The 25,844-nt window shown below is 44.9% G+C and overlaps 1 protein-coding gene across 2 annotated transcripts in view; it reads left to right on the top strand.

Moving 5' to 3' along the window:
- The window catches only part of grid1a (glutamate receptor, ionotropic, delta 1a), a 267,052-nt gene that overhangs the window by 150,681 nt on the left and 90,527 nt on the right, over positions 1-25,844 (top strand). The window contains exons 3-4 of one of the 2 annotated variants that reach the window (XM_076978701.1): positions 859-1,143; positions 13,461-13,666. In XM_076978701.1, the coding sequence (XP_076834816.1) occupies positions 859-1,143; positions 13,461-13,666 (491 nt within the window). Of the gene's footprint in view, positions 1-858; positions 1,144-13,209; positions 13,337-13,460; positions 13,667-25,844 lie in introns of those variants that run through there. The other variant, XM_076978702.1, reaches the window with a different exon arrangement.

Below are 25,844 nucleotides of genomic sequence, written 5' to 3'. Positions count from 1 at the left end.
CTCTGATACGTGTTGGTCTCTCTGATACATGTTGGTCTCTCTGATACACGTTGGTCTCTCTGATATGCGTTGGTCTCTGATACATGTTGGTCTCTCTGATGCGCATTAGTCTCTCTGATACGCATGGGTCTCTCTGATCTGTGTTGGTCTCTATGACACACGTAGGTCTCTCTGATACGTGTTGGTCTCTCTGATACGTGTTGGTCTCTATGACACACGTAGGTCTCTCTGATGTGTGTTGGTCTCTCTGATGTGTGTTGGTCTCTCTGATGTGTGTTGGTCTCTCTGATGCGTGTTGGTCTCTCTGATACGTGTTGGTCTCTCTGATACGCGTTGGTCTCTCTGATGCGTGTTGGTCTCTCTGATGCGTGTTGGTCTCTCTGATGCGTGTTGGTCTCTCTGATGCGTGTTGGTCTCTATGATACGAGTTGGTCTCTCTGATACATGTGGGTCTCTATACGTGTTGGTCTCTCTGATATGTGTTGGTCTCTCTGATATGTGTTGGTCTCTCTGAAACGTGTTGGTCTCTCTGAAACGTGTTGGTCTCTCTGATACGTGTTGGTCTCTCTGATACGTGTTGGTCTTTCCGATACGTGTTGGTCTCTCTGATGCGTGTTGGTCTCTCTGATGCGTGTTGGTCTCTCTGATGCGTGTTGGTCTCTCTGATACGTGTTGGTCTCTCTGATACGTGTTAGCTCCCCCACTCTCTCCTCATATACTCCCATGTTCACACTCGGCTTTGACTTTTGCGCTTCTGCTGTCTTCTGGCATTTTTACACTTTGCCTCACTTTTCTATCTGTCACTCTTCCATTTAAGCTAATTTGCCTCTCTCTCTCTCTCTCTCTCTCTCTCTCTAGCGTGTGAGCTGATGAACCAGGGCATCCTGGCGCTGGTGTCCTCCACAGGTTGTGCGGCTGCCAACGCGCTGCAGTCCCTGACAGACGCCATGCACATCCCTCACCTCTTCATCCAGCGGAGCGGAGGCGGGGCCCCGCGGAGCGAGTGTCAGCTCAACCCCAGCCCCGACGGGGAGCGCTACACGCTGGCCGCCCGGCCGCCCGTGCGTCTCGGGGACGTCCTGCTGACCACGCTGTCCGACCTGCACTGGCACAAGTTCATAATGTTCTACGACAGCGAGTACGGTGGGTGTCGCGTTCTACGACAGCGAGTACGGTGGGTGTCGCGTTCTACGACAGCGAGTACGGTGGGTGTCGTGTTCTACGACAGCGAGTACGGTGGGTGTCGTGTTCTACGACAGCGAGTACGGTGGGTGTCGTGTTCGACAGCGAGTACGGTGGGTGTCGTGTTCTACGACAGCGAGTACGGTGGGTGTCGCGGGGCGACGGCATGTGTTGAAAATGCTGCGAGGATGAATCTGCGGATGCAAGTCAGACAGTAATGACGCTTTTAATTACGGCTCTTCAGATCTACACTTAGACGCGCTTGCTGAGCTGAAACATTGGGAGGAAAATGAAACCACAGTGAAATTCGTGTAGTGCAACTTGAGATTCAGGGAGTTCTTTGTGTGGGCCTGTGATTTAATAACAGTGTTCAGCAGAAGTGCAGCTAGGCTTCCCCCTTCACTGAAATGTTATATGCACCTCAAATTTAATCTCCCCATGTTTTCACATCAGTGGTTTTAATTTCAATTAAACATAATACTTCTCCTTTTGTAAATCCTTCTGAAAGTCCCACTGTAATACATCAGGAGGTAATACTATGAATCAGCTCTGACAGCAATAACTATTGTGATTACAGATAAACTGTTTATGAAGCTTATAAGCACGGGGAGGGTATGAGAGTTATTTATAGCACAGCTCATTAGGGGCTGACATTTTAACTCAATCATGAGTAAGGACAGATGCATCTGTCACTGCCACTCAGAAATGTAGCTTTGGTTTCAGAGTGGCACTTTCCACAGGCCTGTATTACATTGTTCAGACCTGTAATCAGTGATCTTCTTTTTCCTTTGCTGTGCCTTAGTCTGTCCTCATAATTAGTAGTCATCTACTTTAATAAGCAACATACGCTCTCATTAACTTTCATAGCTCTCAATCATATTATGAATTCATGTGTATCTTTTGGACCCAAACTCTATGTTGTTGTGATTTTTTGTCATTTAAGTTGAGGCGTTTCAACATGATCACCCTGGCGTAAGGTTGGCATGATGCCCTCACTGCTTTCTCTTACATTGCTATGTCTTTTCCAAATTCCTACCTTTTATCTCAGAGTGCTGAAGGACGTGATTGTCTGACCCTGAGAAGGATCTTCATGCCTGGCCCCTTCCTGAACATTGTGCTAGCATGCAGCCATTTACGAACCACAGAGCTGGAAAGAAGGAGAATGCCAACAGTGAAGGTGTTTGGATCAAGCTCCTCCGTACAGAGCTTGTCCGCATCTCCCTCTGTTCTGAGCTCTCTCCATAGAGGAGCACATAGCTGCTCTGGGATGGGTTGTGTGAGCTCTGGGTCAGCTGTGTGTGCTCTGGGTCGGGCCTTTCACAAGAGCACGTTGGGTTCAGGTGAAGTGCGGGTTGTTCTTCTCCCACAGGACAAGCGTCTGACGGGTAATGGTGCTATTACAGTGGATTTGGTTCTAATTTGTGTACCACAGCACATTTTCTACAGCAGGTTCTCTCATAGTGCCTGTGTGTGTCCTTTGCTCAAAGATGTTGTTTTGGACTGGTGTTTAATATTGAACATTTGCAGACAGGTAAACATCATATGGAACTTCTATGAACCTGCAGCAAAAGCAGTTTCTGCGGACACGCAAGCTTTTCCACCTCGTAGTTCTAAACTAGCAGACAAACAGCAGCACACCATGCTGGGAGCTTCTTGGAACTTCTCTGAATCTCACCATGTTCGGAGTGACGTGTTTTGTGTAGTTATGCTGTGAATGAGCCGAATGTTTACAGGATGTGTAAGCTTGATCATATCTGACCAAGGCCACTATATCAATACCCTCACACACACACACAGCCGATGTACGTGTGAGACATGACTAATAGAAGCATTGATCATTGTTATTAGGTTTTACTGAGGGCCCACTAGAACGTCCTACTACAGCAGGGTCTCATCTGTTATTTCAGCTTGGCATCGTTAACTTATGTGGAACCTCACTGAAAGTCTAAATATACAACACACACCGTTGCCTTTGTGGTTTAATAAAGATTGGTTGTGTTTCAGTGAGATGCCACACAGGAGACTGTTTAAAGGCACAAACAGCACTGCTGAAACCTCCCACTGAGACTCTCTGCTTCATCTTCTCCTGCTCTGTGGCTTTGCTAATCTAGTAGGTGTCTTAACGAGTGCTACTACACCCGTGTGTTGGAGCAGGGATGTGGGTTGCTCTTCATTAAACCACCATGAGCTGTTCTAGTTGCTCTTCATGAAACCACCATGAGCTGTTCTAGCTGCTCTTCATTAAACCACACTGAGCTGTTCTAGTTGCTCTTCATTAAACCACCATGAGCTGTTCTAGCTGCTCTTCATGAAACCACCATGAGCTGTTCTAGCTGCTCTTCATTAAACCACCATGAGCTGTTCTAGCTGCTCTTCATTAAACCACCATGAGCTGTTCTAGTTGCTCTTCATGAAACCACCATGAGCTGTTCTAGCTGCTCTTCATTAAACCACACTGAGCTGTTCTAGCTGCTCTTCATTAAACCACCATGAGCTGTTCTAGCTGCTCTTCATGAAACCACCATGAGCTGTTCTAGCTGCTCTTCATTAAACCACACTGAGCTGTTCTAGCTGCTCTTCATTAAACCACACTGAGCTGTTCTAGTTGCTCTTTATTAAACCACACTGAGCTGTTCTAGTTGCTCTTTATTAAACCACACTGAGCTGTTCTAGCTGCTCTTCATTAAACCACCATGAGCTGTTCTAGCTGCTCTTCATGAAACCACCATGAGCTGTTCTAGCTGCTCTTCATTAAACCACACTGAGCTGTTCTAGCTGCTCTTCATTAAACCACACTGAGCTGTTCTAGTTGCTCTTTATTAAACCACACTGAGCTGTTCTAGATGTATTCTTAGAACACAAATTAGACTGTTTGTGATTAGATTGTTGTGATTTGTGCAGTTAATTTTGTCCACATTGAGCATCAGTGTTGAACTTTGATCCCATGAATCTATTGCCCAGCAGTAGTACCAAGCCTAATCTAAAACACCTACCCTAATCTAAAACACCTACCCTAATCTAAAACACCTACCCTAATCTTCAGCACCAATGCTCATCATAAACACCGCTCATAACCTAAAGCATCAACACTAAACTAAAACACCTGATCCAGTTGTGTTGAGCTAAACAAGATTCCCAGGAGTGTTTCCCCTCGATGGGTGAAGAAACAAAAAGGTCGTAATGTTCACAGTTAAAGGCACAGTTCAAATTCTGCTGTGTCAACTTTGTGTTTTACAATACTAGTTAATTAAGTGTGACTGAAAGTTGCTGTAATGTTTCTGTTGTGATTTATTAGTTAATTAACTAATAGTTAATTTTCTTTCTCCTCTGTTGCCTTACCAATAATGTCTCTGCAATGCAGCACTGTCCTCAGTCCAGACTAACCCATCAAACCCATTATAAATGAAACAGCAGGACAGTCAGGATCCTAGAAATAAGTAACAGTTACTGCTCTGTTTGCCACTCTGTTATTGTACTTTTAATGAGTTCTGTTTAATTGACAGGACATAACTCCATCAAGTGAGTGTGTAAAACAACAGAGTGTAGAGGGTGTCATTTATGATTTGTGTTGTCCATAAACAGCATTAAACTAAGTCCCTGGGCAGTCTGGGAGCTCTTTAATAACCATGGTTCTGTTGTAAATGGACTCAGCTCAGCAGGTCCTCAGAGAGGCAGCGGTGTCTCCAGTGCTGGACTGACTAGTGTTTTCAGAACTTTATTCAATTTAATGCTTCATCCTTGTGCTTTATGGTGGACATTTCAGCCTGGTGGGTGAACATGTTTTATAGACAACACTATATTATAGACATCATATCTCTCCTTTAATTGTTTTAATATGACATTCCATGCAAAAAAACAGCTATTTGTACACTAGAGGTTTGAAAAACATTGGACCTGTGCCTTAAATTCTAAAAGTATGACAAGCATATTGTTGAAGTGCCTGTGCGCTGCATCTGCTCAGACTGCATCCACGTCTGCACTGCGTCTGCTCAGATTGCACCCACACACTGTAAGACATTCAATTGATAGTCACAGGAGTTTAGTCAAGTGTAGTCCAGTATTAGTCAAGTGTAGTCCAGAATTAGTATAGCTTAGTCCAGTATTAGTAAAGTGTAGTCCAATATGAGTCAGGTGTAGTCCAGTATTAGTCAAGTGTAGTACAGTATTAGTCAAGTGTAGTCCAGTATTAGTTAGGTGTAGTCCAGTATTAGTCAGGTGTAGTCCAGTATTAGTCTAGCTTAGTCCAGTATTAGTCTAGCTTAGTCCAGTATTAGTCATGTTTAGTCCAGCATTAGTCATGTTTAGTCCAGTATTAGTCAGGTGTAGTCCAGTATTAGTCAGGTGTAGTCCAGTATTAGTCAACTGTAGTCCAGTATTAGTCTAGCTTAGTCCAGTATTAGTCTAGCTTAGTCCAGTATTAGTCAAGTGTAGTACAGTATTAGTAAAGTGTAGTCCAGTATTAGTCAAGTGTAGTCCAGAATTAGTCTAGCTTAGTCCAGTATTAGTCAGGTGTAGTCCAGTATTAGTCAAGTGTATTCCAGTATTAGTCAAGTGTATTCCAATATGAGTCAAGTGTAGTCCAGTATTAGTCAAGTGTAGTCCAGTATTAGTCTAGCTTAGTCCAGTATTAGTCAGGTGTAGTCCAGTATTAGTCATATTTAGTCCAGTATTAGTCAGGTGTAGTCCAGTATTAATCATATTTAGTCCAGTATTAGTCAAGTTTAGTCCAGTATTAGTCAACTGTAGTCCAGAATTAGTCAACTGTAGTCCAGAATTAGTCAAGTGTAGTCCAGAATTAGTCTAGCTTAGTCCAGTATTTGTCAGGTGTAGTCCAGTATTAGTCAAGTGTAGTCCAGTATTAGTCAAGTTTAGTATTCTTGTGAATTTTGCACATTTTGTACAGAAATGCCTATTTTTGTTTTTTGTTCAATTATGTATTAATTAATTTTTATATTATAGATGAAATTATAATGTTGTTACATTTTGGTTAGTAGTATAGACTAAGTTTGTTTTAACTGATTGACTGTCATTGAACAAACAATAGTAGATGTCAACAGAAAAAGTACATGTTAGTGCCTGACAGAATAATGTTGAATTTCTACTATGTTTTTGACTAATTAGTAGTTTTAAAAATATCTTAAAATGAATTATCATCTCTGAGTTTGGTCTCTGTGGTTTTCTCTGCTCAGTAGTGTTAACCATGGCACACATTCTCCTAGGCAGAAGTAATGATGAGATTCTTGTTATAATTTTATGCTTTTTGAACAAGAGTGTGATGACGTATTCTTAATTGGCTCTGTGAGATGGGGAGAGAGAGAGAGAGAGAGAGAGAGAGAGAGAATGTCACTAGCCTGTCAACCAGACTTGATGCATTTAATGTAAGCTAATTATTCCATTCGTGGTTATCCACTGAAGCACTGAAGTATTCAATGCCCTGTGTGAGCAGAACTCACCACTAAACGGAGTAACAGTGTGAACAGGGATCAGCGCTGAAGTGAGTTATAGTGTGACCAGACCTCACAGTTGTTCAGGGATCAGCGCTGAAGTGAGTTATAGTGTGACCAGACCTCACAGTGGTTCAGGGATCAGCGCTGAAGTGAGTTATAGTGTGACCAGACCTCACAGTGGTTCAGGGATCAGCGCTGAAGTGAGTTACAGTGTGACCAGACCTCACAGTTGTTCAGGGATCAGCGCTGAAGTGAGTTATAGTGTGACCAGACCTCACAGTGGTTCAGGGATCAGCGCTGAAGTGAGTTATAGTGTGACCAGACCTCACAGTGGTTCAGGGATCAGCGCTGAAGTGAGTTATAGTGTGACCAGACCTCACAGTTGTTCAGGGATCAGCGCTGAAGTGAGTTATAGTGTGACCAGACCTCACAGTTGTTCAGGGATCAGCGCTGAAGTGAGTTATAGTGTGACCAGACCTCACAGTGGTTCAGGGATCAGCGCTGAAGTGAGTTATAGTGTGACCAGACCTCACAGTGGTTCAGGGATCAGCGCTGAACTGAGTTATAGTGTGACCAGACCTCACAGTGGTTCAGGGATCAGCGCTGAAGTGAGTTATAGTGTGACCAGACCTCACAGTTGTTCAGGGATCAGCGCTGAAGTGAGTTATAGTGTGACCAGACCTCACAGTGGTTCAGGGATCAGCGCTGAAGTGAGTTATAGTGTGACCAGACCTCACAGTGGTTCAGGGATCAGCGCTGAACTGAGTTATAGTGTGACCAGACCTCACAGTTGTTCAGGGATCAGCGCTGAACTGAGATTCAGAGCAGTGGTTTAGACTGATTGCTACGATCTGCCTGGTTGTCTGTAGAGTGCACAAAAACAAAAATACATTGCAGTTGCCAAGAACATGTGACTGAATTTGATATGGTAGCTTTTCTGTCATATCAACACCAATTGAAGTTCTATATGGTGACATTATACCATGGTTTGTTATATGTTTGAAGGGACCTGTACATAAGTTAGGAATTTTGTTCATTAAAAAAAAGATCTCAGTCAAAGGTAACCTGTGATGCTTCACATACATGCTCCTCAGTAGAGTCAGAAGAGTAGAAGATTAGAACATTCAACATACCACTTTGGATGTACATTTGTAGATCCTATGACCAGATATCTTCCATTCGCTGTGTACTGGCTTGATGTTGTTTCGACATCCCTCTCACAGCTATAAGATAAAGATGTGAGTTATTCTCTATCATACATGCAGGTCTATAAACACTTCTGTGTCTTCACTTCACCACTCTACTGGTAGATGTGTAACCTGCTGGAACACACTTGTGTTTGGACATTTGCCTTTAATTGTGTTATTTGGCTCTTAAACACACCCGGCTTCACTCCAGGTGATCTACTATTCTGTTCATCTCACTTCTGCTCCGTACTGATGTACCTATGACACACTGACCAACTCCAGGAACATTTTCACCACAATTTGTCTTTGGGATAATTGAAGAGGTAGATGAAAAATGAATCTTAATGAGAGGAAGCTTTCACTGGTGAGGACCACCAACATCGTTAAGCCGTCACTGGTGAGGACCATCAACCTCGTTAAGTCATTTACATCTGGAGATCAGAGGCTTTCCACCATAACTTTGTTACTAGTGTCGAGTTCACCCTGGGCTGTTGGTACTGGTGTGGATTTGACCCTGGGCTGTTGGTACTGGTGTGGATTTGACCCTGGGCTGTTGGTACTGGTGTGGATTTGACCCTGGGCTGTTGGTACTGGTGTGGATTTGACCCTGGGCTGTTGATACTGGTGTGGATTTGACCCTGGGCTGTTGGTACTGGTGTAGATTTGACCCTGGGCTGTTGGTACTGGTGTGGATTTGACCCTGGGCTGTTGGTACTGGTGTGGATTTGACCCTGGGCTGTTGGTACTGGTGTGGATTTGACCTCTTCCCAGTTCATCACCTTTCTGGTACCAGGACCAGTGTGAAGCATGAAGATATGAAGTGAAGATATGGCCACTGGTAAACACACAAGCTCTATTTGTACATTTCATGGTAAATAATCCTGAATATAACATTTTGATTGGACCATTACATTGACACTGACTGACATGATGCCCAGAGTAATAGGGGAACGTCTTTTGATGAATAATGATGTGGCTATAGCAGGGTTGCCAACTCTCATGCATTGAGCGTGAGACACACGCATTTGACCGTTTTCACACGCTCTCACGCCACACTTCCGATATCCAGTTTATTTACCTCAGATCCACATATATGATTCAATACGTTACTAGTTCGCTAGCTCTGGCGCCATCCACCGGCGATATAACACTGAATCTGTGTCCATTTTACGTTCGCAACCTCCCCCCCCCCGCTCAACAAAATACACTCGCCACCGGCTCCAAGTTAAAATCTCACTCCAAGCGAACGTCAAAAGTTGGCAACCCTGCTATAGAGTTTCACTGACTGCTACTGTGACACCACGCAGATGACGCAGAGAACGTCTGTGAACATCTGTGAATGTTTTTGAACGTCTGTAAACAACTCAGTTCTGATGTGTTTGCTCGTCCATCTTATTCTGGTAGTGTTAACTGACATTTAACACCCCGAGAAGTTATTAGCAGATCACACGGGGGTTTCATCTGGCCTTTTGTTATGAGTTCAGTTCTAGTGTCTCCCAGACATGTGAGGGCAGACCTGCATGCTACATTTGCACAAACATCTTCATGTCATGAAAGTATTAATCAGTTGTTTATGCAGCTCTGTGCTGGTGCTTAGGAAACTACTGAGAGAATTACTACACCTCAGATTACCTTAAATGAAACTGGCCAATTACTCTTGAGCAGATGTTACAGCAGACATCTACACCAGTGGGTGATATCATGATCATAAAGTACTTTGAAAGAGCATACTTATATATTACAGTGAGAGATTATACTGATGTAGTACAGTGAGAGGCATTTTAGCACGTCTGTCTTTTCTACATACAGTTAGCAGTACAGTGTAGTGGTTGTGTGTGTGTGTGTGTGTGTGTGTGTGTGTGTGAGAGAGAGAGAGAGAGAGAGAGAGAGAGAGAGAGAGAGAGAGAGAATGACCCATTCAAATTCTAATTATGTAGTGATTCTGTTCTGAAGTGGAAGGTGGGGCAGAATAAAAAAAAAATGAAAATCATCCAATCAGCAGAAGAGAAGCCAATAACCATCCAATCATCAAAGGGGAATTAATAATCATCCAATCATCAGAAGAGAGCAGGAGGCCTTGGGGAGGGTAGCTAATTACTCCCAGTGAATCTGGGATCATTTGTTTTCAGAATACAGCAGAGACTGTTTACTGCGTCTGATCATTTATTTCCAAACAGGTTAAATTGTACTGATGTAACTGAGAGGAGACTGCAGCCCTGTAGTTAAATAATTCAAGTGTATCTTTTGTTTCTTGATGTGACCTCTTGACCTCGTTTTGAAGCTGAAACGCCCTTCCTCTTCAGAGACACATCCATGCGTGAGGAGCAGTCAGACTCCATCTACAATGCTGCCTGAACATTAGCAAACCACCCAAACATGGTGATTATTTTTAAAAATTAAATGAACAACCAAATCTCTATTAATAAAGCAGAATCTTCAAAATAAGGGACACACAGAATATATATATATATATATATATATATATATATATATATATATATATATATATATATATATATATATATATATATATATATATATATATAATATATTAGCTAGTAGCTTCTGGCTTCTCCTTTTGCAGCCATACACAGTCTTCTCTAACCAGAAATAAGTGTCACATCTGCTTTTAGAGGTGTTTGTCTACTTGCAGAACTCCAGTTGAGAGGCTGGCGAACTGGCATGTACCACCTGGTTAGATCTTGCAACAGCATTTCTAATGGGACTGAGGTCTGTACTTTGACTGGGCCAATCCAGAGTGCAAATCTTCTTTCTCTTAAACCATTCCTTGGTGGTTTTGCTGAATTGCTTTGGGTCGTTGTCTTGTTGAATAATCCATTTCCATCCCAGTTTCAACTCCCTGACTGACTGCAGGAGATTCTAGTCAAGGATTTGTCGTTAGGCTTGAGAATTGATGGTTCTCTGGGTAATACGGAGTCGTCCAGGTCTGGAGGCAGAAAAGCAGATCCAGACCTTCACATCTCCACCAACTTCACTGTTGGAAGCATTTATATGCAGTGTTGCATTTTCTCCAAACATGGCATCTGTGATTGTAGCCAAATAATAAAATTTTGGACTCATCTGTACAGATAATGAACTTCCAGAAAGCGTCTGGTTTGTCCCAGTGCTCTCTGGCAAAGTTTAAATGGGCAACTTTGTTCTTTCTTGAGATCAGAAACTTCCTTCTAGCAACTCTCCCATGAACGCCATGTCTATTGATTTTTTGCCTGATTGTAGACACATGTACATTCATCCAAGATGCTGCGAGAGACGTCTGCAGCTCTCTGGAGGTGATGTGTGGGGTTTGGCCTTTACCTGAAATTGTTATTTTTCTGGTGCTTCTTGGTGTGAGTTTTGATGTCCACTTCTGGGCAGAGTTGTGGTGATGCTGAGTTTCCTCCATTTGTAAATGATCTGTCCTACAGTGGATGGATGGAGCTGGAGTCTTTTGGAGATGTTCTTGTAGAGTTCCCCAGACTGATGGGCTTCATCACCTTCATCCTGATGTTCTCAGGTGTCTCCTTTCTCCTCTGCATTGCTGATCTGTGTGCTTCACACCACAGTGGTTTGGTTGGTTTCCTCTCTCTTTTAATTAGTGTGGCTCAAATCTTTTCACAAGGACGTCTCATTTGATTGGTCTGCTTCATTGATTACTTGAACACTCACATGTGTTTCACCTGCGTCTTTTACTTAAGTGACTTTACCAGTGCAGCTGTGGTTCATTTAATTTTGCACAAGCTCTGATTTCATGTTTCATGTAGTTTGCTGGTAACTGGTGGTGATAAAAATAAGATTGTCATGGTAAAACAACAGAAAAAGCTAAACTACTCAAGGAGGGTGAACGTTAGAAGAACGTTAAAGTAGAGATGACCATTAACCCTACCTTCACCCACATCTTCCTCCTCTGACATTCCCACACATTCACACGAAAGGTCACCAGGGTTAAGTTTGTTTCAACAGAACTGGTTTGGAATAATGTTCTGAGTGAAGATTTTGCTTATGAATATTACAGTAATAATTCCAGTTCCCCCTTTCCAGAGTGCATCACCTATCACCACGGTAACACTAATAAGCAGTATTTATCTCAAAGTTACCCCCAAGGACTAACTGAAAAAACAACACCAGATATGTCACTCACATCTCTGGAGTGAATCAACACCAAATCTGTCATTCGTGTATCTGGAGTGAAACAACACCAGATCTGTCATTCATTTATCTGGAGTGAATCAACACCAGATCTGACACTCCCGTATCTGGAGTGATAGCATATGAAACTATCCTGCTAGTAGATAAAACTAGCTGTCACAATATTTCAAACGCTCTGCGTCTGTTACAGGACTCTACATGATCTGATGCCTCGACTGATGCACAGAATGCTTACAGAGCTGATGTGTCAGTAATGAAAGTGTATTGCCTGATGGCGTCTCTAAAGAACTCAAAGAACCTCAGTTGAAATTTTACTAATACTCCAGGCGTGTCTGTCTTCATTAACATCCCTGCCAGAGCTGTATGTGTGGTTGGCCTGCCTGTGTGTGTCGCTTTGGTTGGTGAATGAACCACCAGCTGTAACAGAACACTCAAAACACAGAACAGTGATGCAGCCAAGAGGTTCACAGAGGGCTGAGTCTGACGCACAGCCAGCCAGGACTCCAGCCATGCCCTCAGCCCTGGGTGTTAGAGCTTCACACAGTTTGTGCTGGGCACAACAGTGAACTCAGTTGTTCTGGGTGGGGCACTGCTGTTCTGGGTGGGGCTCAGCTACTCTGGGCGGGGCTCTGATGTTCTGGGCAGGCCACTGCTGCTAGGCGGTTATTTCTCTTCTGGTTCTCAGTTATCCTTCAAATAGAACCACATTTTCATAACACAGTGCTAAATGGTGCATTCATAACAGCAATGATTCAGCAAAAATGATCCAAAACTGAGCTAATTTTGAGAATGAAACTAAATTTACACGGGTAAATTAACACGGGTAAAGCAACAGGGTTCCAAAGGCAAAAAGCATGCTGTCCAACTCTGGACTGGTATTCCTCAACATTCCAGGCACTCAGCTTGTTATAAGAATTAACTAAATCCATAGCAGAACGTAACTTATGACAAAAATAAAAAACAAAGTCTGAGTTCTGAAAGTGTTTCTTTGCCCTTTATCAGCCCCAGAACATGTGAACATCTTATCGCCCATGCGAGGAGCTGCACTTCATAAAGCCTCGACACGCCATTTAAACCATCACACGGTGACGCTGCACGCGGCTGGGGGAGGGGCTGGGGGAGGGGCTGGGGGAGGGGGGCGTGACAGACGGGCGGGCGGGAGCCTCATCCCCACGTCTGCTCTTTAACCGTCCCTTCAACCTGGTCCGCTCCACTACACACTGTAATCCCAGTCAGCCTATCCCGAAAGACAAATGAACCAGTGTGAGACGGGTCTAGAGTTTCAAAAGGAGATCAGCACATCTCCAACCACCATCTGGCATCTCTTAGTAACTTGTGTGGCTTTTCAGGGCGTTGAGATGAAAAGCACATAAAGTATGATGACGTCCGTGATCTGTTCATTTTCTTAAATGTTTCAGATTTGTTACCAAGCTAAATTTCTTGCTGGAGGCAAAGACGAGAATGTGTTGTAGTGACCCGCCTCTCTCCTCTCCGTCAGATGTGCGAGGTCTGAGGGGCTTTCTGGATCAGGCGTCTCGAATGGGTTTGGACGTGTCTCTGCAGCAGGTGGACAGGAACGTCAGTCAGGTCTTCTCCACGCTCTTCAGCACCATGAAGACAGAAGAGCTGAACCGCTATCGGGACACGCTGAGACGAGCCGTCCTGCTGCTCAGTCCGCGCACCGCACAAGTCTTCATCCACCAGGTCAGCATGTCCTCCACCTACACCACTACAGGGAGAACTACAGTAGGGTTTAGCGGACAGAGCTTCTCAAAGGAATCGGACATCTCTGGATCCTGGACAGTTATCTGAATATGGCTGGCTGTGTGTGTGTGTGTGTGTGTGTGTGTGTGTGTGTGTGTGTGATGGAGCATTTCTAAGAGCATATGAGTCGTGACTACAATAACTGTCCCTTTCATCCTGGTCCTGATAACCTGCTGTAGTTGTCCGGTGGCCCACACAGAGTCCTCCAGCAGCTCTGTCCTTCATCTCTGCCATAACAGCAGTGGGTGTTGGAGCGGTGAAGCGGTGGGTGGTGAAGCGATGGGTGGAGAAGCGTTGGGTGGAGCTCCCCTGCCTGTGAAGCTTGTCATGGAAGCTTTTGAACCAGCTTTATTTAGACCTGATTTTTAAGGGATTTTTAAGGGACCTTTCCCAAGATAACACTCCTGACGTGGTTTTGAGGTGGTGGAGTGTGCAGGGTGGAGAGAGGCGTGTTGAGCAGTGTCTGTTCAGGCCAGATGTGAGAGTGCTCCTCACTCCTAGATGTGAGAGTGGAGTGCTCCTCACTCCTAGATGTGAGAGTGCTCCTCACTCCTAGATGTGAGAGTGCTCCTCACTCCCAGATGTGAGTGCTCCTCACTCCCAGATGTGAGAGTGCTCCTCACTCCCAGATGTGAGAGTGCTCCTCACTCCCAGATGTGAGAGTGCTCCTCACTCCCAGATGTGAGAGTGCTCCTCACTCCCAGAGGTGAGTGCTCCTCACTCCCAGATGTGAGTGCTCCTCACTCCCAGAGGTGAGTGCTCCTCACTCCCAGATGTGAGAGTGCTCCTCACTCCCAGATGTGAGAGTGCTCCTCACTCCCAGATGTGAGAGTGCTCCTCACTCCCAGATGTGAGAGTGCTCCTCACTCCCAGATGTGAGAGTGCTCCTCACTCCCAGATGTGAGAGTGCTCCTCACTCCTAGAGGTGCAGTGTGGGGATGAGAACATTGGTCAATCACAAACAAACAAGAACTTAAATGTCATGTTCAGGGACACTCGTTCCTGTAGTGAGTGCATTATTAACGTGGATGTGGAGAAGTGTACTGCACCATCATTCTGCTGAACGTAGGGGGTTTTCCCATCTGACTTTTTCATTGTCAAACTCACATCTATTGTCTATGATTGTTGAATTTAGTCATAAAACACGTGAGACGTGGAGATGCACTGATTCAAAATTACAGCCACTGTGCTCCAGCAGGAAACGTCTTAGGTTGACACAGGTGTGAGGGACAGCCGTTCTTTTGTTTTAACAACCCAGTAAAGGCAAAGTGCAGGTCACCATGAGTGATTATGAAGACAGTGTTTACATTAGGTCAGATGTAATGTGTTACCAGACTTGTCCTTATTGAAAAGTGGTCCCATCTCTGAAATGAGTGTATAGATTTACAACTTAATTTATAAATATTAAATCGTCTCAGATAAACCAGACCACTGCTTATAGGCAAAGGTGCATTTGAAGTTAGTATTCTGCTTGGTCTTGTCAAAATACAGAGAAGTGAAAATATTGGCCAGTATGATCATACGCTGTAGTTGGAGACTGTCTGACACTAGAATATTACTTTACAGTAACAGATGTGCTAGACCAGGGGTGTCAAACTCATTTTCACTGTGGGCCAGATCAGCATAATCGTTGCCCTCAGAGGGCCATATGTAACTTATAAATGTAACTTCTTATTGTTAAATAACTCTGAATGGATTACTTATTCAAATTACATATATATTTGCGTAGATGTAAAAAAATATATGTTTGCTTGTTGCTCTATTATAACATAAATCCTTTAAATGTTTTATGTTATGAAACACACATTACTCCATCAATCAACGATCAAACTATCCAAGTGAATAAAGAAAAATAACATCAAAGATATCACATTTACTTTGTTCAAAACATGAAATATCAAATAACTGTGAAAATAGCTGTAGAATTGTGCTTCCAAAACGCTCCCTCTCAAAAAGACTTTGAAGCGCGGGCGTTTTCTTCAGTCACAACAAAGCTGCGTTTCCTGCCGCATGGTTTGTGGTCGTGAACCCATTCTGCTGCCATCACGGTTTGGCTTTTTGTTCTCTGTTTTCTTGATGCCTAATTTTGCCGCATTTGGCATAAACTTGGCACACAACCGCAACCACTTCATAACACAAAAGACACACCGGGTTTTCTCCTTGAAGCACAAACATGTATTCGCTTTCCCATCTTTCTTGAAACACCCTTCCATCTGCATCAAGTTTTCGCTTCCTGGATATTTTGGGATCGTTATTTATATTTCTCAGTTACACTTATTGGGAAAATCATCATCAATGTGGAAACACTGCAGTGTGGAGATGTTGTGACTTCACAGGTAACATAACTGTGGGACGTGGCGGCCCCACATTTGGCCTTCAGTTTGACACCCCTGGACTAGATGGAGACTAATGCTAGAATATTACTTTACAATAACAGACTTTAAGTGCAAATTACTGTATTACTCTTCAGTGTTCTCATAGGACTTTATTTTAGAATTGATTATTTATTGTTTTAATTGTACATTGCATGTGTAAGTCCTAACGTGGTGTTAGGAGACAGACGTGTTGCGTGTGGGCACGGTGTGAAGGAGAGCTAGGGGTATTATCCGGGGAGTTAATAGTCTCCTGTAGCCGAACCGTGCCAAACACAGAGGGATTGAGGCATTATTATAAAATACAAAGACTGACAACTGCAATATAACATGAATGTAGAATGTAGAAAGTAGACAATATAAATGTAGAAACAACAGCACACTAAAGTGAACTCAAACACGACATACAAAAGGATCATACGTGTAAAGGGCAACCACTAACACCTAAGAAAGACTAGAAGCACCGAGCAGGACAAACCCAGATACAACAGACAACAAAACTACAAAGAGAAACCAGCAAAGACAAACAACAGCAAAACAGGGAAATGGGGAACTTAACCAAAGAACACCAACTAACGTATCCAAGAGCATAAGAAGTTTAGAAAATGTGCGAACAAAAAACTACAAACTATGACTGCAACACAGAGAATATAAACCAAACTCATGTTTTCATTTTCGTGAACTAGGAGTTAAAACTTTAACCATTTAAGAGTCTCACCTGACAGAAGTAACTTGATTAACAGAAGTGCTGACATTTTTAAACTGATGCATGGTTCCCAGTGGGGGTGTTTCAACACCCCCACACCCCCTGTTTGCTACACCCCTGCGTGGTGCTACACCCCTGCGTGGTGCTGTCTGCTGTAGATCTTCAGTAGTGCAGACGTGTAAAGACTGGAATGCTAAAACAAAACAAGTTTACAGTTTAAAGAGAAGTGAAGAAATAAGCAGTTAAAATGTCATTTTTATACTCGGTCGATTTCTGGCATCCCAGAACCAATCTGTGTTCAGCTTGACTGCTTCAGCACACGCAATACTGCTGTGCACGAGGCATTTAACCTTGTCTGGTTTAAACAGCAATGGAAGAGGTACTGCAGTGGTACACACTGCTCCAAACACTACTCTCTAAATCTAACTCAAATATACTATTCTCTAAATCCAATTATAACATACTACTCTCTAAATCCAATTATAACATACTACTTTCTAAATCTAATTATAACATACTACTCTCTAAATCTAATTCTTCTTTAAGATACTCTGTGAGAGTGCTGTCCACAGACACGTTTCACTGACCACACTGCTTACTGACAGAAATGTAATATCATCATAACCAAAAAGTACAACTCAATAGTAATTCATTACTGTTCGCACCTTTAATTAAAATGGATTTCTTCCTGTAAATCACATGAGGTCCAATACAGCAATCGTCTGATTGTAATTATAGATTAGGTCAAGTCAGGTTGCCGTAGAGAGAGACATGATGTGTGAAACCCTTAGTATGGTGGTAAGAAAGGAGTCAGAGGACAAGCTTGATTTAGAAAGAAAATTAAAAGGGGTTCCAGGTGTTGTAAAAGGGCCAGGAGTTTAGGGGTCATTTTCCAGGAGTTTGGGGGTCATTTTCCAAGAAATTGGGGGTCACTTTCCTGGAATCTCCTGGCACCATTTCTCTGTCAAACACGGTGCCTAAAACCATCAACCCTTGCTGATTGTATTATGGTACATGGGCTATAATCTCAGGATATGTTTTGTCACGTATATATTACTAACAAAAAGTGAGAGATATTTGAGATTTAAGTGAGAGATATTTGAGATTTAAGTGAGAGCTATTTGAGATTTAAGGGCATTGATGTAGAAGCATTCAATGATGATTTCCTCATCTCAAACAATTTATTGAATCAGAATCCAACAAGAGTGGTGTGTAAACCCCAACTAAGAATGCCAACGTCTCAATAACTTATCATGAGCTCTTGAGCATCAATTACAGCGTGACAACGACGTGCTGCTCAGAAGCTGACTTATTGTCTGCTGAGTCATGGCCTTCCACTGCCACATAATGTGAACAGCATGATGAGGAGAACTGTTTAAATAGCAATTCTAGTTGAACCAGGACATGTAGTGGTGGATTCATGGATCAAACACCTGAATTTTGCCATTAAGCTCATTGTTAGAGAACAGCAAGTTGTGCAAAAAGTACTGAAACATTTAAGAGGTGGACGTGGACATTCAAACGTTTACAGGATCTTTTAGAGTCTGTCTGAGAGAGGGTGGAGTCTTATCTGAGAGGTGGAGTCTGAGTCAGAAGAGGGTGTGGTCTGGGCTAAGAGGGCTAAGCTTCTGCTTATGGCCAGATCTGAGGCAGAATTGGATCATGGCGACCTGTGGAAGATACGTTTTCTTCAGCTGCTGTTGGAAGAAGGTAAGAGTTTGAGACTCACCACAGTGGTTTGAGATGAAGGAGCACTTCTTCTACAGGGTCAAAACAAAATGAGCTCAACAATAATTCAACATACAACAAGACTTTTACAGTGTGCCCATGTATCATCTAGCAATAAGGACAGACAGGAGAAGATCAGTAGAACAGGTACACATGAGATTGCCTGTTTCCAGCAGATATTGTTGTACCAGTAGGACACATGTCCAAATCACCAGTTACTAATAAATGGAAGGAACAACCAGTTCATTTGCAATATACAGCAAATCACCACCTACATCATCATCATCACCATCATATACTTCACCTCCATCACCTCCACATACACCTCCATCACCTCCACATACACCTCCATCACCTCCACATACACTACCATCACTTCCACCTACATCATCATCATCACCATCATATACATCACCTCCATCACCTCCACATACACCACCACCATCACCACCACCTACACCTCCATCACCTCCACATACACTACCATCACCTCCACCTACATCATCATCACCACCATATACATCACCTCCATCACCTCCACATACACTACCATCACCTCCACCTACATCATCATCACCATCATATACATCACCTCCATCACCTCCACATACACCACCACCATCACCACCACCTACACCTCCATCACCTCCACATACACCACCACTACCACCTACATCATCATCATCACCACCACCTCCACATACACCATCACCACCACCATCACCTACATCATCATCATCACCACCACCTACACCTCCATCACCTCCACATACACCATCACCACCACCACCACCTACATCATCATCATCACCACCACCTACACCTCCATCACCTCCACATACACCATCACCACCACCATCACCTACATCATCATCATCACCACCACCACCTACACCTCCATCACCTCCACATACACCATCACCACCACCACCACCTACATCATCATCACCACCACCACCTACACCTCCATCACCTCCACATACACCATCACCACCACCACCACCTACATCATCATCACCACCACCTACACCTCCATCACCTCCACATACACCACCACCACCACCACCACCTACATCATCACCACCACCACCTACACCTCCATCACCTCCACATACACCACCACTACCACCTACATCATCATCATCACCACCACCTCCACATACACCATCACCACCACCATCACCTACATCATCATCATCACCACCACCTACACCTCCATCACCTCCACATACACCATCACCACCACCACCACCTACATCATCACCACCACCACCTACACCTCCATAACCTCCACATACACCATCACCACCACCACCACCTACATCATCATCACCACCACCATCACCTACATCATCATCATCACCACCACCTACACCTCCATCACCTCCACATACACCATCACCACCACCACCACCTACATCATCATCATCACCACCACCTACACCTCCATCACCTCCACATACACCATCACCACCACCACCACCTACATCATCACCACCACCACCTACACCTCCATAACCTCCACATACACCATCACCACCACCACCACCTACATCATCATCACCACCACCATCACCTACATCATCATCACCACCACCACCTACACCTCCATCACCTCCACATACACCACCACCACCACCACCACCACTTACATCATCATCATCACCTACACCTCCATCACCTCCACCTACACCTCCATCACCTCCACATATACCACCACCATCACCACTACCACCTACACCATAGGGTTCTATTCTCAACCATAACCCCTAAACCCTGTCTTAATCATTACCCTAACCCCTAACCCTAGTCTTAATCATTACCCTAACCCTGAACCTTATTTTAATTCAAGCACTAGTCCAGTGTCAGTAGAACCCAAATGAAAATATCCTCAACTTTTATCTTTTGTTGTAATCAAACACACCAGGATGACACACACTGCTGTTGTGGATTACTAACACTAACACACACACACACACACACACACACACACACACACACACACACACACACACACACACACACACACACACACACACACACACTGCCAGAGTCGACAGTAATGAAGAGCAGACCGTAGGGGGGACACAAGAAACCATCTAAACAAGACCCGCCCTGTTCCCGTACGCAGTGAAGGGCACAGACTGCCTAGGTGTGGCCTCACTCTGAAGGCTTGTGGGTAAAGAATGACCCCCTGAGCAGACAGGACTTCATAACTTCAGTGTGGGTGTATGCACAGTGTGAACCGTGTGTGTGTAGAAAGGATGGATACCTCTGCAGACAGCAAAGAGGCCCATTTGACCTGACGTGGATGTGGTTTTGAGGTGGTGTGGAGTGTGCAGGGTGGAGAGGCGTGTTGAGTGGTGTCTGTTCAGGCCAGAGGGGAGAGTGCTCCTCACTCCCAGAGGTGAGAGGGCTCCTCAGACACACACACACACACACACACACACACACACACACACACACACAAACCTCACACTGCCTCACACAGAACCCACTCTGTTGCCACGGCACTGTCAGAGATTACTGCCTAGAATGACTGTGGGTATATATTCTGGGTAAGAGCTGATGGTCCAGAGAGCCTCTTCTGAGTAAGAGGATTAGGGTTGGGATTAGGGTTGGGATTAGGTTTAGGATTAGGGTTAGGATTAGGGTTGGGATTAGGGTTGGCAGTATCGTTTACGTATAGGATTTAGTATTATTACCTCACATGCAGTGGCGCAAAAAGGGGGTATGCAGCGTATGCGACGCATAGGGGCGCTGCACTACAGGGGGCGCCAAATCGATGAGATATAATACTTAATTTGTGTCCATCTTACGTTCGCCCTTTCGTTCGGGGGGCGCCGATAGTATGTTTGCATACACCTCAGAAAGTAAGTAATTGCAACCCTGCTCACATACATACATAATGAAAGTGTTGTACACACACACTCACACGTGTCTATTCACACACACAATCATATCTGTCCATATGTGCACGCACACACACACACACACACACACACACACACACACACACACACACACACACACACACACACACACACACACACACGTGTGTATATTCACACACGATCATATGTGTCCATATGTACACACACACGATCATATGTGTCCATATGTACACACACATGTATATTTACATGTCTACATGTAAATACACACACTCACATTTGTATATATATGCACACACATGAATATAAGTGCGTATATGTACACACAATCACACATGAATACATGTGTATATGTACACACACACACACACACAAATATCCAGTATGTACACACACACACATGAATTTGTATGCATATATGTACACTCACCGGAATACATATGTGTATATGTTCACAAATGAACGTGCAGTATATACACACACATGAACATGAGGTCAGTGCAGAAATGTTTGTGTTTGTAAACATTCAGCAGCAGGTTGATTCGGCAGACCTAATCAAACGCTCACGGCCCGGTTCACTGATCACTCTGATGTGCAAGTCATGTTTCAGACCCAGGACTGGAGGGAGGCTGTTATGACACTGGGCCAGGAGCAACGCTGCATGGGATGAATGTTAATTCATGTTAATTCATGTTAATGCATTTATATTTGATTCCTTTGTTTTCTAGATGTGGTGTTTCTGCTGCATGGTCTTTTCAGAGAGGTTGTCATGTCTGGAGCTACATGTGTGTCTGAACAGAAGGATGTGGCATTTACACATCGAGCGTCTGAATTAGTTTCATCACATGATGGAGACAAGATGACAAACGACATTTTTAAGATGTTTTAAACAATATGTACAAACTCCCACATATGCAGAATTCCTTACTTGCCTCATTTTGTGATAGCTGTAGTAACACATATTGAACCTCACCACCACTTACACCACCCACACCACCACCACCACCTACACCACCACCACCACCTACACCACCCACCACCACCTACACCACCCACCACCACCTACACCACCCACCACCACCTACACCACCCACACCACCACCACCACCACCACCCACACCATCACCACCACCTACACCACCCACACCACCCACCACCACCTACACCACCTACACCACCCACCACCACCTACACCACCCACCACCACCTACACCACCACCTACACCACCTACACCACCCACCACCACCTACACCACCTACACCACCCACCACCTACACCACCCACCACCACCTACACCACCCACCACCTACACCACCTACACCACCACCTACACCACCACCTACACCACCACCACCACCTACACCATCACCACCACCTACACCACCCACACCATCACCTACACCATCACCTACACCACCACCTACACCACCCACACCACCCATACCCACACCATCACCTACACCACCCACACTATCACCACCACCCATACCACCACCCACACCACCACCACCACCTACACCACCCATACCCACACCACCACCTACACCACCACCCACACCATCACCACCACCTACACCACCCACACCACCTACACCACCCACACCACCACCCACACCATCACCACCACCTACACCACCCACACCATCACCACCACCCACACCACCCACACCATCACCACCACCCACACCATCACCACCACCTACACCACCACCCACACCACCACCATCACCACCACCCACACCATCACCACCACCACCCACACCATCATCACCACCCCACAATCATCATCACAACCCACACCATCACCACCACCACCCACACCACCCACACCACCACCACCACCCACACCATCACCACCACCTACACCACCCACACCATCACCACCACCCATACCACCACCCACACCATCACCACCACCCATACCACCACCATCACCACCACCCACACCACCACCACCCACACCACCCACACTATCACCACCACCCACACCACCACCACCCACACCACCACCACCACCACCCACACCATCACCACCACCTACACCACCCACACCACCACCACCACCACCACCCACACCATCACCACCACCCATACCACCACCATCACCACCACCCACACCATCACCACCACCTACACCACCCACACCACCACCACCACCCACACCACGCACACCATCACCACCACCCATACCACCACCATCACCACCACCCACACCATCATCACCACCCCCACAATCATCATCACAACCCACACCATCACCACCACCACCACCACCCACACCATCACCACCACCCATACCACCACCACCACCACACCACCACCATCACCACCACCCACACCATTACCACCACCCACACCATTACCACCACCCACACCACCACCACCCACACCACCATCACCATCACCACCACCACCCACACCATCATCACCACCACCCACACCATCACCACCCACATCATCACCACACACACCATCATCACCACCACCCACACCATTGTCACCACCCACATCACCCACACTGAGACCAGAATTCAGGCAGGTTGCTTTTCTCTTATCCTGCATATAAAATGCCGTATGTCCTTTGATTTCTCTTTTACACCAGTTTTATTAAGTTGACCACCGCATGGTGATTCAAGAGCAAGAAGACAATCAAATCAGTTTAGAGAAGAAAAACACTAACATACCTGCAGAGATTTGATTAAACAGTAAACATCTGCAGTGATTTGTACATGTTTGTTGTCCTGTTTGTTGTCATGCGTTGTGTTTGTCCTTCAGGGGGGAGGGGCCTATAAGGACACGACACCCGAGGGTCGTTTGTCCGTCTGTACGTGTCTCGTATTTGTACCGGTTGACCACTGGTTATTGTTTCTTTAATTTGGACGAGGTCAGGGGTTTTGTGTTGTGCACATTTTCTGTTAAATTTCCCTGAGACTGGCGTGATCACTCCTCACCAATCACACTTCTCATGTCACTACGAGCACAGTGACGGGGCAGAGCTGTGTGCTCTTGTCTGGTGATATTTAGTGATTTACAGCTTGCTGCCAGTTGTCGGGTCAGTGCCTTCGTTTATTTCCCCGGAAGGGTAGAGCTTTGCAGTCTGATGTAATAGTCACAGCAAGCATAGAAACACACAAAAGGACACAAATGCACACAGACGCGTACAATATGCGTATTGCCCACTCTGATTCAGTGCGGTGGGAGGCTAAAAGCACGTGTTCCACTTCACAAGCCCAACGCCCAGTGTGAAAGCGTTTCTCCATCTATTACATTGTACCCGCAGCCCAAAGTAAAAACTGGAGTTCTGTGGGTGGTCTAGACAACCCAGAACAAACGTCATCTTCTAGGGGCCCTGCTAAAACAGTCTGACATTCAGTGGTTCCAGGGGCCCTGCTAAAACAGTCTGACTGGACACACCCTCATTTTGTTCCCATGGTGAAAGTCCCTTGCTATTGCTATTGTGATGTGATGTTGTATGGTGTGGTGTGGTGTTGTATGGTGTTGAGTTGTGTTGTATGGTGTGGTGGTGTGGTGTTGTATGGTGTTGAGTTGTGCTGTATGGTGTTGAGTTGTGTTATATGGTGTGGTGTGGTGTTGTATGGTGTTGAGTTGTGTTGTGTGGTGTGTTGTATGGTGTTGAGTTGTGTTGTATGGTGTGGTGTGTTGTATGGTGTTGAGTTGTGCTGTATGGTGTGTGGTGTATGGTATGATGTGGTGGTGTGTTGTGTTGTGTGGTGTGGTATTGTATGGTGTGGTGTTGTGTAGTGTTTTATGGTGTTGTGTGGTGTTGTATGGTGTGGTGTTGCATGGTGTTGAGTTGTGCTGTATGGTGTGTGGTGTATGGTATGATGTGGTGGTGTGTTGTGTTGTATGGTGTGGTGTGGTATTGTATGGTGTGGTGTTGTGTAGTGTTTTATGGTATTGTGTGGTGTTGTATGGTGTGGTGTTGTATGGTGTGGTGGTGCATTGGTGTGGTGTTGAGTTGTGTTGTGTGGTGTTGTATGGTGTTGAGTTGTGTTGTATGGTGTGGTCTTGTATGGTGTTGAGTTGTGTTGTATGGTGTGGTGTGGTATTGTATGGTGTGGTGTTGTGTAGTGTTTTATGGTGTTGTGTGGTGTTGTATGGTGTGGTGTTGTATGGTGTTGAGTTGTGTTGTATGGTGTGGTGTGGTATTGTATGGTGTGGTGTTGTGTAGTGTTTTATGGTGTTGTGTGGTGTTGTATGGTGTTGAGTTGTGTTGTATGGTGTGGTGTGGAATTATATAGTGTTGAGTTGGATTGTATGGTGTGGTGTTGTATGGTGTTGAGTTGTATTGTATGGTGTGGTGTTGTATGGTGTTGAGTTGTGTTGTATGGTGTTGAGTTGTATTGTATGGTGTGGTGTTGTATGGTGTTGAGTTGTGTTGTATGGTGTTGAGTTG

Source organism: Brachyhypopomus gauderio, chromosome 17, assembly GCF_052324685.1.
Source record: "Brachyhypopomus gauderio isolate BG-103 chromosome 17, BGAUD_0.2, whole genome shotgun sequence".
NCBI classification, from domain to species: Eukaryota; Metazoa; Chordata; class Actinopteri; order Gymnotiformes; family Hypopomidae; genus Brachyhypopomus; species Brachyhypopomus gauderio.
The sequence above is the reverse complement of the archived record's forward strand: the minus strand, read 5'-3'. Positions and strand labels throughout refer to the sequence as shown.